This window comes from Salmo salar, chromosome ssa19, assembly GCF_905237065.1.
Source record: "Salmo salar chromosome ssa19, Ssal_v3.1, whole genome shotgun sequence".
Lineage (NCBI taxonomy): Eukaryota > Metazoa > Chordata > Actinopteri > Salmoniformes > Salmonidae > Salmo > Salmo salar.
In genome coordinates, this window is record NC_059460.1 from 62,278,909 (window position 1) to 62,292,419 (window position 13,511).

The 13,511-nt window shown below is 46.0% G+C and overlaps 1 protein-coding gene across 6 annotated transcripts in view; it reads left to right on the forward strand.

Moving 5' to 3' along the window:
* The window catches only part of arhgap23b (Rho GTPase activating protein 23b), an 81,710-nt gene extending 76,404 nt beyond the window's left edge, over positions 1–5,306 (forward strand). For 5 of the 6 annotated variants that reach the window (XM_014158679.2, XM_014158677.2, XM_014158678.2 and 2 more), the window contains 2 exons: positions 589–620; positions 2,427–5,306. In XM_014158679.2, the coding sequence (XP_014014154.2) occupies positions 589–620; positions 2,427–3,140 (746 nt within the window). In that variant the 3' untranslated portion in view covers positions 3,141–5,306. Of the gene's footprint in view, positions 1–302; positions 328–588; positions 621–2,426 lie in introns of all 6 variants that reach the window. The other variant, XM_014158682.2, reaches the window with a different exon arrangement.
* The last annotated feature ends 8,205 nt before the right edge of the window (positions 5,307–13,511 follow it).

Below are 13,511 nucleotides of genomic sequence, written 5' to 3' on the forward strand. Positions count from 1 at the left end.
ACTAATGTGGAGCACCTAACTCTGGGTTGTGGACTTAATTTGAGCATGATCTTTTATACAGTGTCCTTACTGTAACATTCCCTATAACAATTAACTCGTTTCACACCATGCATTTCAATGAAGATGTCGTCTCTGAAATTCAGTGGACTTTGCTCTTTTCTCTTGCCATTTGCAGTCTGTGGCTGTGCTTTACTATCCTACTATGTTTGGCTTGGTTTCAGCCTGTGTAGGCCTACTGTATACTTACTGTGTTTCCCACTTTCTCTCTCTTTCTGGACCTTTCTGCCCCCATATCCTCCTAGCTGAGCCTGTGGATCAACCTCTTCGGTAGGAGCAGGACTCTACCTCCAACATAGTGTGTGTGTGTGTGTGTGTGTGTCGTACCTCGTATGTGAGAGAGAGTGTATGTGTCTGTGACATTCTGTTCGTGTAACCTTGGTTTGGAAGCCTATCCACATATATCTATATCTCCATTTCTCTCTCTGGGAGTGATGTCATGAATATTGTGCTGGGATATCTAATGTGCTGTGACTGCCATAGACCCCCATGCTACTTCACTTACGTGACCCTAACCTTCATCTTATTCAGATTCCACCACCAGCGATTCACCTAAGGATAAGGTAAGCAATGCATTACTCTGAACATAATTTGATATACAGTGCATTCAGAAAGTATTCAGACCCCTTGACTTTTTCTACATTTTGTTAGGTTATAGCCTTATTCTAAAATTGATTAAATATTTTTTTTCCACTTATCAATCTACACACAATACCCCATAATGACAAAGCGAAAACAAGTTTTTAGAAATCTTAGCAAATGTATAAAAAAAATACAAACAGATACCTTATAAGTATTCAGACCCTTTGCTATGAAACTTGAAATTCAATCAAATGTTTTTATAAACCCCTTTTTACATCAGCCGATGTCACAAAATGCTATACAGAAATTGAGCTCAGGTGCATCCTGTTTCCAATGATCATCCTTGAGATGTTTCTACAACTTCATTGGAGTCCACCTGTGGTACATTCAATTGATTGGACATGATTTGGAAAGGCACACACCTGTCTATATAAAAGGTCCCACAGTTGACAGTGCATGTCAGAGCAAAACCCAATCTATGAGGTTGAAGGAATTGTCTGTAGAGCTCTGAGACAGGATTGTGTTGAGACACAGATCTGGGGAAGGATACCAAAACATTTCTGCAGCATTGAAGGTCCCCAAGAACACAGTGGTCTCCATCATTCTTAAATGGAAGAAGTTTGGAACCACCAAGACTCTTCCTAGAGCTTGCCACCCAGCCAAACTGAGCAATCGGGGGACAAGGGCCTTGGTCAGGGAGGTGACCAAGAACCTGATGGTCATTCTGACAGAGCTCCAGAGTTCCTCTGTGGAGATGGGAAAACCTTCCAGAAGGACAACCATCTCTGCAGCACTCCACCAATCAGGCCTTTATGGTAGAGTGGCAAGATGGAAGGCACGAGAGCCCGCTTGGAGTTTGCCAAAAGGCACCTAAAGGATTCTCAGACCATGAGAAACAAGATTCTCGGGTCTGATGAAACCAAGATTGAACGCTTTGCAAAGCATCACGTCTGGAGGAAACCTGGCACCATCCCTACGGGGAAGCATGGTGGTGGCAGCATCATGCTGTGGGGATGTTTTTCAGCGGCAGAGACTGGAAGACCAGTCAGGATCAAGGGAAAGATGAAAGGAGCAAAGTACAGAGAGATCCTTGATGAAAACCTGCTCCAGAGCACTTAGGACCTCAGACTGGGGCGAAGGTTCACCTTCCAACAGGACAACGACACTAAGCACACAGCCAAGACAATGCAGCAGTGGCTTCAGGACAAGTCTCTGAATATCCTTGAGTGGCCCAGCCAGAGCCCAGACTTGAACCCGATCAAACATCTCTAGAGACCTGAAAATAGCCGTGCAGCGACGCACCCCATCCAACCTGACAGAGCTTGAGAAGATCTGCAGAGAAGAATGGGAGAAACTCCCCAAATTCAGGTGTGCCAAGCTTGTAGCGTCATACCCAAGAAGATTTGAGGCTGTACTCGTTGCCAAAGGTGCTTCAACAAAGTACTGAGTAAAGGGTCTGAATACTTATGTAAATGTGACATTTCAGTTTTTTGCAAATAAATCTAAAAATCAGTTTTTGATTTGTCATTTTGGGGTATTGTGTGTAGATTGATGAGGGGGAAAAAACAATTTAATCAATTTTAGAATAAGGCTGTAACATAACAAAATGTGGAAAAAGTCCAGGGGTCTGAATACTTTCCGAATGCACTGTAATTGTCATCCAGACCTGGGTTGAATGCGTTTTAGCCCGGGTTTGCACTTTTGGGACTATTTCACTGGTTCCATTGTACAGAGCATAAGCCATCGTAACCACTGAACCTCTGACTGATCCTTGATCTGTGTTTTAGAGCACATGGGGTTCCAAGAAGGACCTGAGTGCCAGGGACTTCCTCCCGTTGTCAATCATCTCCGCCGTCACCCGGAAACGCAAGATACGCCCCATCTCCCGCCCCCTGAGCAGCAGCACCGACGAAGACTCCGAACATGAGCCAATCAAAGCCAGCAACTACGGGGTAGGGGGAGGAGCCAAGGAAGATGAGGAGGAAGGGGTTGGAAAAGGATGCACCCCTAATGGAACTGAGAAAGTGGAGGAAAAGGGAGACGAGAAGTGTAGGAAGAGGATAGAGGCAAAACAGCAGTCTGACAGAGGAAGAGAGAAGGAGGGAGAAGGGAAGAAAGAAGGGAGTGCATGGGCGAAAGATAAAGAAGGGGTGGCATCCCCCAAACCTCATCCTAACAGCTTCCTCTACACACACTACCAACCCACCACCACCAGCCCTAGCCCCCCAGTAGAGCCCTCAGTCTCCCCACATTCGAAGCTCCCCGGCCTGGCCCGAGGACGCTCCGCTGTCCCCTCCTGGCTCTCCCCCTCCAGACAGCCCGGCCCTAGCCAACTTTATAACACCCAGAAAACACAACAGCCTCAGTTGGAACAGCAGCCACTGCCAGTGCAGTATAGGAAGACAAGGGGAGGAAGGGCAAGGCCTCAGTCAATGAATTTGGATATGGTGATAGGTAAGGGGGAGGGCGAGGGGGAGTTGGGAGACGGGGAGATAGGGTGAAGGTGGTAAGAGCCACAACAGAAGTGCAACGTCACCGCAGCAGTTCAGTTGGTGTTCCTCAGGGGTGTGTTGTCGCATCCCTCAAAGTTCAAAGGAGTTCACGCCTAGCCTCTGCTCTAGCCCCATCTCCAGTCTCTTCTCTCTCTCCCCCTCTCCCTTCCTCCTCCTTTTCCCCTTCATGGACAGATCAGGGGTCCCTTGGTTCTACTGTTGTCATGCGGAGGTCGGCCCTGGAGCCTCGAGACAAGCGGAAAGCCTGGCGCCGCCACACGGTTGTGGTCTAACCTCGCTAAGGAAACCTCATAGTGTTCAGTTAGTGATTCATTGTAGATGCCCACTCAAAAGTACTGCCCTTTACACACATATTACACAAACACACTCTCCATTGCGAGTATCGACAGGTTCAAAGCGTAATGCCATATATAAGCAGTCTCAAGGGTCATAGTCTAAGGCCGGGATTTAATCAGATTGTGGGTTATAGGCATTGAAGCTTTTAAAGGCAATTTCCAGGACCTCCTGAGTGGCGCAGTGCCCTAGCTGTGCCACTAGAGATCCTGGTTCGAGTCCAGGCTCTGTTGCAGCTGGCCGCGACCGGGAGAGCAATTGGGCAGAGCACAATTGGCCCTGCGTTGTCCGGGTTAGGGGAGGATGTGGCCGGCAGGGATGTTCTTGTCCCATCGTGCTGTGGCGGGACGGGCGCATTGTACGCTGACACAGTTGCCAGGTGTACGGTGTTTCTTCCGACACATTGGTGCGGCTGGCTTCCGGGTTAAGTGGGCATTGTGTCAAGAAGCAGTGCGGCTTGGCTGGGTTGTGTATCGGAGGACGCATGGCTCTCGACCTTCACCTCTCCCGAGTCCATATGGGAGTTGCAGCGATGGGACAAGACTGTAACTACCAATTGGATACCATGAAAAAAGGGGTAAAAAATAATAACAAACTGGCATATGCAGCGTTTACCATGAATGGGATCTCCGGGAACACAGGAACATTACCTTTAAAAGCCGCAATGCCTATACCCTGCAATCATTTTGAATCCCAGCATAAGCCTACGCTGTCGACTTTAAACCCCAACAGCACCCACTTTTTCATACTATTATGCTGTCCCAGCTGTACAAGTTTGGTTCTCTTTCCAGTTTTATGGTTCGGGATGGCACGATAGTGGAAAATGTTATTTAAGGACCAGCATAGGCAATGTGTTAGCATCTAGTTTACTTGTTAGCATCTTCTCCATAGACTAGTATTGCCCTACCTGCCCTTTACTAAGCTCTTCCAAAGCCTCATTGTGGATCAACAGGGAACTACATGGGTCCCTCAGGGCAAAATACATGCATTGGACTAAGTTTTACTCCTCTGGAACTCTAAACCCATGTGGGCCACTGTGCCAAAGCTTCCTTGGACAATTGAATATGATAACGCATGTTCCAAATATGGGGGATCTCACATATGCAAAGCCTACGTGTTTTAACACAAGCCTATTGTATCTGCCTGTGCATGTGGAGGACCCAGACCTCTCTTCAGTCCTCCATTGCAGGAAAAAGGCATCGATGGCAGCTATTTTAAGTCATGCCAAACTCATTTTGACAATTGGGGCCATTCAATCATATCGATACTGGGAAGCCAAGAAAGGCAGGATAAAAAGAGTTAAGAAGCACTTACACACACAGATTCTCACACATGCCAAGAGTTGCTCCGGTTGTTATCAGTATTACAGAGACAGCATTTTCATTTTGAGCAGTTGATGAAGTGGTGGTTTGGAGATACCTCGGTCCTCCTCCGAAAAATTCCTCCCATGATCTAAAGAACCCTGTAGTCTTAACTGTTTTAAGCTTTTCATTTTGCATTTTAGATATTTTTCCTGTTTCTTCTTTCATGTACTGATCATTATGAACCATAGTTATAAACTGGGTCTGAAAACCAACGTGGAGATGAAGATTAACCAAACTGCACTGCCAACCAATGTCCTCCTAGCTACCCACTCCATGGTCTCTTCCATAGCTATACGACTCAATCTGTCCCTGTCTGTCTGTGTGTGCCCATGTGCATGTACTGTATGTCCGTGGGTGATTGTGCGTGGACCAATTTTGTAACAGTTGTACAAAGCTTGTTAAGTTAACCTGTGTATATATTATACATAATATATTAAATTATTTGTTTTGAAATTTGCAGGTGACTTTATTCATTCTTTGGTCAAAGACTGGCATCTTCCATTAGATATAAAGCCCCCCCCCCATGTCATGTCATTGTTAGTCGTTGGCAACACCTGCAGTTCGAAAATGTCTTGCTTCTTTCTATCCGCATTTCAGAGTCCTCTTCTTCTATATATATCCTCACAACTGTGAGAATTCACATCTTCAGACCATATTTATTTGAAATCATTCACTACACCAAGGCTGTTCATATAACAATAGCTTGAAAAATTATTATCTTTCAACCATTGGTGACTAATGTAGCGGGTCTGTTATGTACCACAGGAGAACCAAGAAATAAAGAGCGACACCACGGCTGTCTTTTAGACTTTTATGTTGATCTGCAATAGTATTGTGAAAAGACAGGACAGGAACACATCAGTCTCCAATGTACCATCTGACAAGTTGTTCTTTCTCTCTGTGTTTTCTCAGACTGAGGAGAACGGGAGCTACGGGTAGTACCAGGGTGTTAGTAGGTGACGCAAGCACCCAGATGAAATAAAATACATTTAATGAAACAAAACCCGAAGATGTTATCATTCAGCTACTGTAGCTGCCTACCTAACATCAACAGGCATCACCAGTAGAGCTACAATTAAAAATAGAGACCAAAAGTAAAGTTCCTGGCGATCATAGCGATCTGACTCCCCCCTTCTGTCTGAACTTGGATTATTCCTGTTCGCGGGCTTTGGCCACTGACCCTCAACCTGGTTGTTCTGTTCTGCGTTGTGTACTATTCTAATAATTTGAAGTTTGATGGAATAATCATTTTAACTCTACTACACTCACCCCTTCTTAATTTCAGCTAACTTTAAGACATAAGGTAAGAGTTCTTCCTCCACAGGGGTAAACTTGACCAAGAGTCATCCAGAAGGACAGCAAAGAGACTTTGCCAGGTAGAAATATGCCCATATACATACAACCTATGACCCCCTAATAAAGTATTTCTAATTTCCTTAATCTATCCTCTGGCTTCTGTTTCAATGGGGTACTGTCACTTCAACAAAAGTTGATAAGGCTTGAATCAGGACAGCTAGATGCTCTCTTTTGTCCGGGTCAGCAATCACTTGACTCATTGACTCTAAAAGTCTTCTGACAGGCTTCACAACTCTTCCAGTTCGAGTTCTCAAAGTGCCTTCACTGGGTCTCAGGACTGTATCAGTGAACTCAGACGTCTGGCTGTTTCTACGCTCTACCTCTCTCTGGTTACTCATTCTCTTCTTAGTAGATCTTATGCATACAGAGCCGCTGACTGATGAACTTCTACTGCTGATGCCATCTAGACTGCTCACTGACGTTGCTTTTCTACTTGTGTCATCTTCAGAAGGATTACTTGAATCATCACCAGGCATCCTTGAGGAGCTTCCTGTGCTTGAGTAAGCTGCTTGTCCGGAGATCATGTCCTTCCCTGGGCTTTGAGGATCAGCTTCTCTCATGTTCACTCCATCTTCCAGTCCCGAAGATTTTTGAGCTTCAGCTTCCGTGGGCCCCTCAGGGTTCTGGCCCTCGAGAATCCAGACAGCAGTCCTTCGATCCTCTGAATCTTCATCCACATCGAATACCGGGCTTTCGTCACCGCTGTCTGCGTATATGTCCTCCTCTGAAGCAGTAGAGGCTACTGTGGACCTCTCGTCTGTCTGTCCTACCGGCAGGATGTTCATTGGCAGTATGAAGTTTCGATGAACTACATTACTCTTCTTGGTAGTAGGATCTTTGACTTTGTAGATGTGCACAGACGGGTCTTTCCATGTGATCACATAGACCGTTGAATCCCACAAGTCGGCAAGTTTACCTTTTCCTCTTTCCTTTCGGTTTGCCAAGAGAACTCGGTCCCCAATCTCCAGGGAAGTACCTTTCACTCTCTTGTTATACTGCCTTGCTTGCTTTTTCTGAGCTTCAGTGGTGTTGGCCTGAGTGATCCTGACAGCCTCTCGCAGGTCCTTTTGGAACGAGTCAACATACTCGTCATGAGTCAACACGTCTTCGTTTTTCAAGGTACTTCCAAACATGATGTCCACTGGCAGCCGTGGAATTCGGCCGAACATCAGGAAGAACGGTGCGAATCCTGTCGTTTTGTGTGTGGTACAGTTGTACGAGAAGGTGAGCGTCTACCATCTGGGCCATCTTTCTTTTGCTCTCGCTGGCAACGATCAGACCATGTTACCGAGCGTGCGGTTGAATTTTTCCATCTGACCTTTGCCCTTAGGAAGATATGGAGTGGTATGGGACTTTTTGACTCCTGACACTTGTAGCAATTCTGCGATTAAGTGAGTCTCAAAGTTGGCTCCTTTGTCAGAGTGTATCCGCTGGGGAAACCCATAGACACAGAAGAATTGGTTCCATAACTTCTGGGCAACGACCTTTGCTGTCTGGTTCGGGCAAGGAAACGCATGTGCCAGCTTCGTAAAATGATCTGTGATGATGAGTACATCAATGCTCTCTCCATCCCTTCCTTCTGCTGACCAGAAGTCTATGCACACCAATTCCAACGCTGTGCTGGTCTGTATAGATTCCAACGGTGCCCTAGCCTCTGGCTCCATTGTCTTGCCAACCACACAGCGCTTACAGTAGGAGACATACTTCTTCACTTCCCCTTCCATTCCAGTCCAGAAGAACCTTTGACGTACCAAAGGGAGTGTTCTAGTCTGGCCTTGGTGGCCGGCTTCATCATGCGTTCCCCTCAGAACGATGGCTTTAATCTTACATCTAGACGTTCCGCTAGCGGAACACCTGCTCCAATATCCAATGATAGGCGTGGCGCGAATTACAAATTCCTCAAAAATACAAAAACTTCAATTTTTCAAACATATGACTATTTCACAGCATTTTAAAGACAAGACTCTCCTTTATCTAACCACACTGTCTGATTTCAAAAAGGCTTTACAGCGAAAGCAAAACATTAGATTATGTCAGCAGAGTACCCAGCCAGAAATAATCAGACACCCATTTTTCAAGCTAGCATATAATGTCACAAAAACCCAGAAGACAGCTAAATGCAGCACTAACCTTTGATGATCTTCATCAGATGACACACCTAGGACATTATGTTATACAATACATGCATGTTTTGTTCAATCAAGTTCATATTTATATCAAAAAACAGCTTTTTACATTAGCATGTGACGTTCAGAACTAGCATACCCCCGCAAACTTCCGGAGGAATTTGCTAAGAATTTACTAAATTACTCACGATAAACGTTCACAAAAAGCATAACAATTATTTTAAGAATTATAGATACAGAACTCCTCTATGCACTCGATATGTCCGATTTTAAAATAGCTTTTTGGTGAAAGCACATTTTGCAATATTCTAAGTACATAGCCCGGCATCACAGGGCTAGCTATTTAGACACCCGGCAAGTTTAGCACTCACCAATATCAGGTTTACTATTATAAAAGTTTGATTACCTTTTGTTGTCTTCGTCAGAATGTACTCCCAGGACTGCTATTTCAATAACAAATGTTGGTTTGGTCCAAAATAATCCATCGTTTTATCCAAATTGCGGTGTTTTATTCGTGCGTTCCAGACACTATCTGAAAGGGTAAATAAGGGTCGCGCGCATGGCGCAATTCGTGACAAAAAAAAATCGAAATATTCCATTACTGTACTTCGAAGCATGTCAACCGCTGTTTAAAATCCATTTTTATGCAATTTTTCTCGTAAAAAAGCGATAATATTCCGACCGGGAATGTCCATTTAGCTAAACAGAGGAAAGTAAACAAAGCTTTCGGTCGACGCGGGCACGAGCCTGAGTCTCACAGTACTGTAACCGGCCACTACCCAAACGCGCTACTTTTTTTCAGCCAGAGCCTGCAAAGCCACGATTCAGCTTTTTACCGCCTTCTGAGACCCTATGGCAGCCGTAGGAAGTGTCACGGGACAGCTAAGATCCTCACTCTTCAATAAACAGAGACAAGAAGAACGACACCTTGTCAGACAGGCCACTTCCTGCATGAAACCTTGTCAGGTTTTTGCCTGCCAAATGAGTTCTGTTATACTCACAGACACCATTCAAACAGTTTTAGAAACTTTAGGGTGTTTTCTATCCATATGTAATAAGTATATGCATATTCTAGTTACTGGGTAGGAGTGGTAACCAGATTAAATCGGGTACGTTTTTTATCCAGCCGTGAAAATACTGCCCCCAAGCCATAACAGGTTAAGGGAGTCTGGCACCAGCTGGTACCTCTCCTTGACAACTCTGTCCTTAGATCTTCGGTACAGGATCTCATCCTTGATTTCGAGTTTATCCCAATGCTTCAGCATTGTCAACACTTGGGCAGTCTCATGAGCCCTCTCTCTCCGTGAAGGTCTCTTCCTCCTCTCAACAAAGTACGCCACTTGGGCCAGCACCTGATCCGCCTTCTGTTTTCTCCGTATCACATCAGAAGAAAGGACTGGAAGAGTAGCCGCTCCCCCTTCATGCTGAAGGATGCTGGCAGAATACTGGGCTAATTGGAATTTGCGCACTGGCACACTCGCATCCCACTTCAGACAGGATTCCAAAACTGCTTTCACTCCTTCAGAAGAGACTTGAGCCAGTGTGCAAATTCCAATTAGCCCAGTATTCTGCCAGCATCCTTCAGCATGAAGGGGGAGCGGCTACTCTTCCAAATATTGACTGACAGTTTGAATGCGTCCTGGATGGACTCTGAAGTTACATACTCTGGGAACTCACTTGCCTTCCTAGCTCCAACGAACGGCTGTCGACTAAGCAGGTCTGCTAAGGACATTCTGGGGCCCGAGGATGTACTTCAAGTCAAAGTCGAAGGGGGCCAGTTTAGAGACCCACCGCTGCTCACAGGCGTCTAGCTTTGGTTTCGTCATTATATATGTCAGGGGGTTGTTATCTGTTAGGACTGTGAATCTATTCCCCTTCAGACAATGGGTGAACTTATCACACACAGCCCACTTAAGAGCAAATAACTCTAATCTGTGTGCTGGGTAATGGGACATCGGCAGAGTCTTGCTTGCAAAAGCTACTGGTCTGGGCCTACTCTCACCCTCAAATGTTTGGCTAAGTACTGCACCTAAGCCATCCATTGATGCATCTGTTGATAGGAGAAATGGTCTGCTAAAGTCTGGGTGAGCCAGCATGGCTGTTTGGGAGACAGCAACTTTTTAGCTTCTTCAGCACCGCCCCACATTCAGAAGTCCAGTCTTCAGGTTTCAGACGTTTTAAGGCCACACCATGAGATTTTCCTTTTTCTCCTTTCCGCTTACTTTTCTGTTCTGCAATCAGACGAAACAGTGGTTTGGCTAAACCTGAGAAACTCACATTGAAGCGGTGAATAATATACTGCTCAAAAAAATAAAGGGAACACTAAAATAACACATCCTAGATCTGAATGAATGAAATAATCTTATTAAATACTTTTTTCTTTACATAGTTGAATGTGCTGACAACAAAATCACACAAAAATAATCAATGGAAATCCAATTTATCAACCCATGGAGGTCTGGATTTGGAGTCACACTCAAAATTAAAGTGGAAAACCACACTACAGGCTGATCCAACTTTGATGTAATGTCCTTAAAACAAGTCAAAATGAGGCTCAGTAGTGTGTGTGGCCTCCACGTGCCTGTATGACCTCCCTACAACGCCTGGGCATGCTCCTGATGAGGTGGCGGATGGTCTCCTGAGGGATCTCCTCCCAGACCTGGACTAAAGCATCCGCCAACTCCTGGACAGTCTGTGGTGCAACGTGGCGTTGGTGGATGGAGCGAGACATGATGTCCCAGATGTGCTCAATTGGATTCAGGTCTGGGGAACGGGCGGGCCAGTCCATAGCGTCAATGCCTTCCTCTTGCAGGAACTGCTGACACACTCCAGCCACATGAGGTCTAGCATTGTCTTGCATTAGGAGGAACCCAGGGCCAACCGCACCAGCATATGGTCTCACAAAGGGTCTGAGGATCTCATCTCGGTACCTAATGGCAGTCCGGCTACCTCTGGCGAGCACATGGAGGGCTGTGCGGCCCCCCAAAGAAATTCCACCCCACACCATGACTGACCCACCGCCAAACCGGTCATGCTGGAGGATGTTGCAGGCAGCAGAACGTTCTACACAGCGTCTCTGCTTTCATCTGTGAAGAGCACAGGGCGCCAGTGGCGAATTTGCCAATCTTGGTGTTCTCTGGCAAATGCCAAACGTCCTGCACGGTGTTGGGCTGTAAGCACAACCCCCACCTGTGGACGTCGGGCCCTCATACCACCCTCATGGAGTCTGTTTCTGACCGTTTGAGCAGACACATGCACATTTGTGGCCTGCTGGAGGTCATTTTGTAGGGCTCTGGCAGTGCTCCTCCTTGCACAAAGGCGGAGGTAGCGATCCTGCTGCTGGGTTGTTGCCCTCCTACGGCCTCCTCCACGTCTCCTGATGTACTGGCCTGTCTCCTGGTAGCGCCTCCATGCTCTGGACACTACGCTGACAGACACAGCAAACCTTCTTGCCACAGCTCGCATTGATGTGCCATCCTGGATGAGCTGCACTACCTGAGCCTCTTGTGTGGGTTGTAGACTCCGTCTCATGCTACCACTAGAGTGAAAGCACCGCCAGCATTCAAAAGTGACCAAAACATCAGCCAGGAAGCATAGGAACTGAGAAGTGGTCTGTGGTCCCCACCTGCAGAACCACTCCTTTATTGGGGGTGTCTTGCTAATTGCCTATAATTTCCACCTGTTGTCTATTCCATTTGCACAACAGCATGTGAAATTTATTGTCAATCAGTGTTGCTTCCTAAGTGGACAGTTTGATTTCACAGAAGTGTGATTGACTTGGAGTTACATTGTGTTGTTTAAGTGTTCCCTTTATTTTTTTGAGCAGTGTAGTTTGCCATACCAAGAAATGATCTGACCTTGGTGGGTGAAGGTGTTTTCCCATCATTTTCCATCAGGTCAGCTGCTGTGATGTCATTGATTGCAGACACTTTTCCTAGGTCGGTTGCAATGCCCTCTGCCGTGACGATATGACCTAAACTTGACAGATTTTCTGAGGAGGTAACATTTTTTTGCGCTAGCTTCAGGTTGTGTCCCTTAAGGCGGGAGAACACCATTTCAAGACGGTCCAGGGTTTCCTGCTCACTCTTCCCGAAAACCAGGAGATCATCCAAGTAGCACAGGAGGGACAAGTAGTTCTGGTCGCCGAAGATCGAGGTCATCATTCTGGCGAATGTTGCTGGGCTGTTACATAACCCCTGAGACATTCTGTTGTACTCAAATAAACCTGTGGGTGTTGTGCACGCTGTGTACTTGCGGTCATCTTCATGTATGGGAATGTTGTAGAATCCCGAAGTCAAATCCATAGTACTGAAGAAGCAGTTCCCTCCCAAAGCAGCGAGAGCATCGGCTTGATGGGGCAATGGGTATGCATCTTTCTCTGTCCTCTGGTTCAACCATCTGAAATCAGTGCAAATTCTCAACTCTCCTGACGGCTTCCAAACCAGGACAAGGGGGAGGCCCACTCACTACTGGACTTTCGGATGATGCCCCACTCCTCCATTTCTTCCAATGTCTGCCTCAGTTTCTGGTAGTCGGATGGAGAGACCCTCCTGTACGGCAGCCTGAAAGGCTTTTCATCTTTGAGTCGGATACGGTGGATGACGGTCTTCGCTTCTCCACAGTCAAGTCGGTCCCTGGAGAAGATGCCTTTATACTGAGCAATAAGGTCCACTAGTTTTCCTTTCCACATATCAGACACTTCAAAGGACTCTGTCAACTTCTGTTAAGCCCAACTCTTCCAACTTTTGTAGATACTCCTTTACCCTAGCGGAACGCCTCACCAATATCCAATGGTAGAGCGTGGCGCGAAATACAAATACCTCAAAAATGCTATAACTTCAATTTCTCAAACTTATGACTATTTTACACCATTTTAAAGACAAGACTCTCGTTAACCTGTTGGGGCTAGGGGGCAGTATTTCCACGTCCGGATAAAAAACGTACCCGATTTAATCTGGTTACTACTCTTGCCCAGAAACGAGAATATGCATATAATTAGTAGATTTGGATAGAAAACACTCTAAAGTTTCTAAAACTGTTTGAATGGTGTCTGTGAGTATAACAGAACTCATATGGCAGGCCAAAACCTGAGAAGATTCCATACAGGAAGTGCCCTGTCTGACAATTTGTTCTCCTTCTGTGGCATCTCTATCGAAAATACAGCATCTCTGCTGTAACGT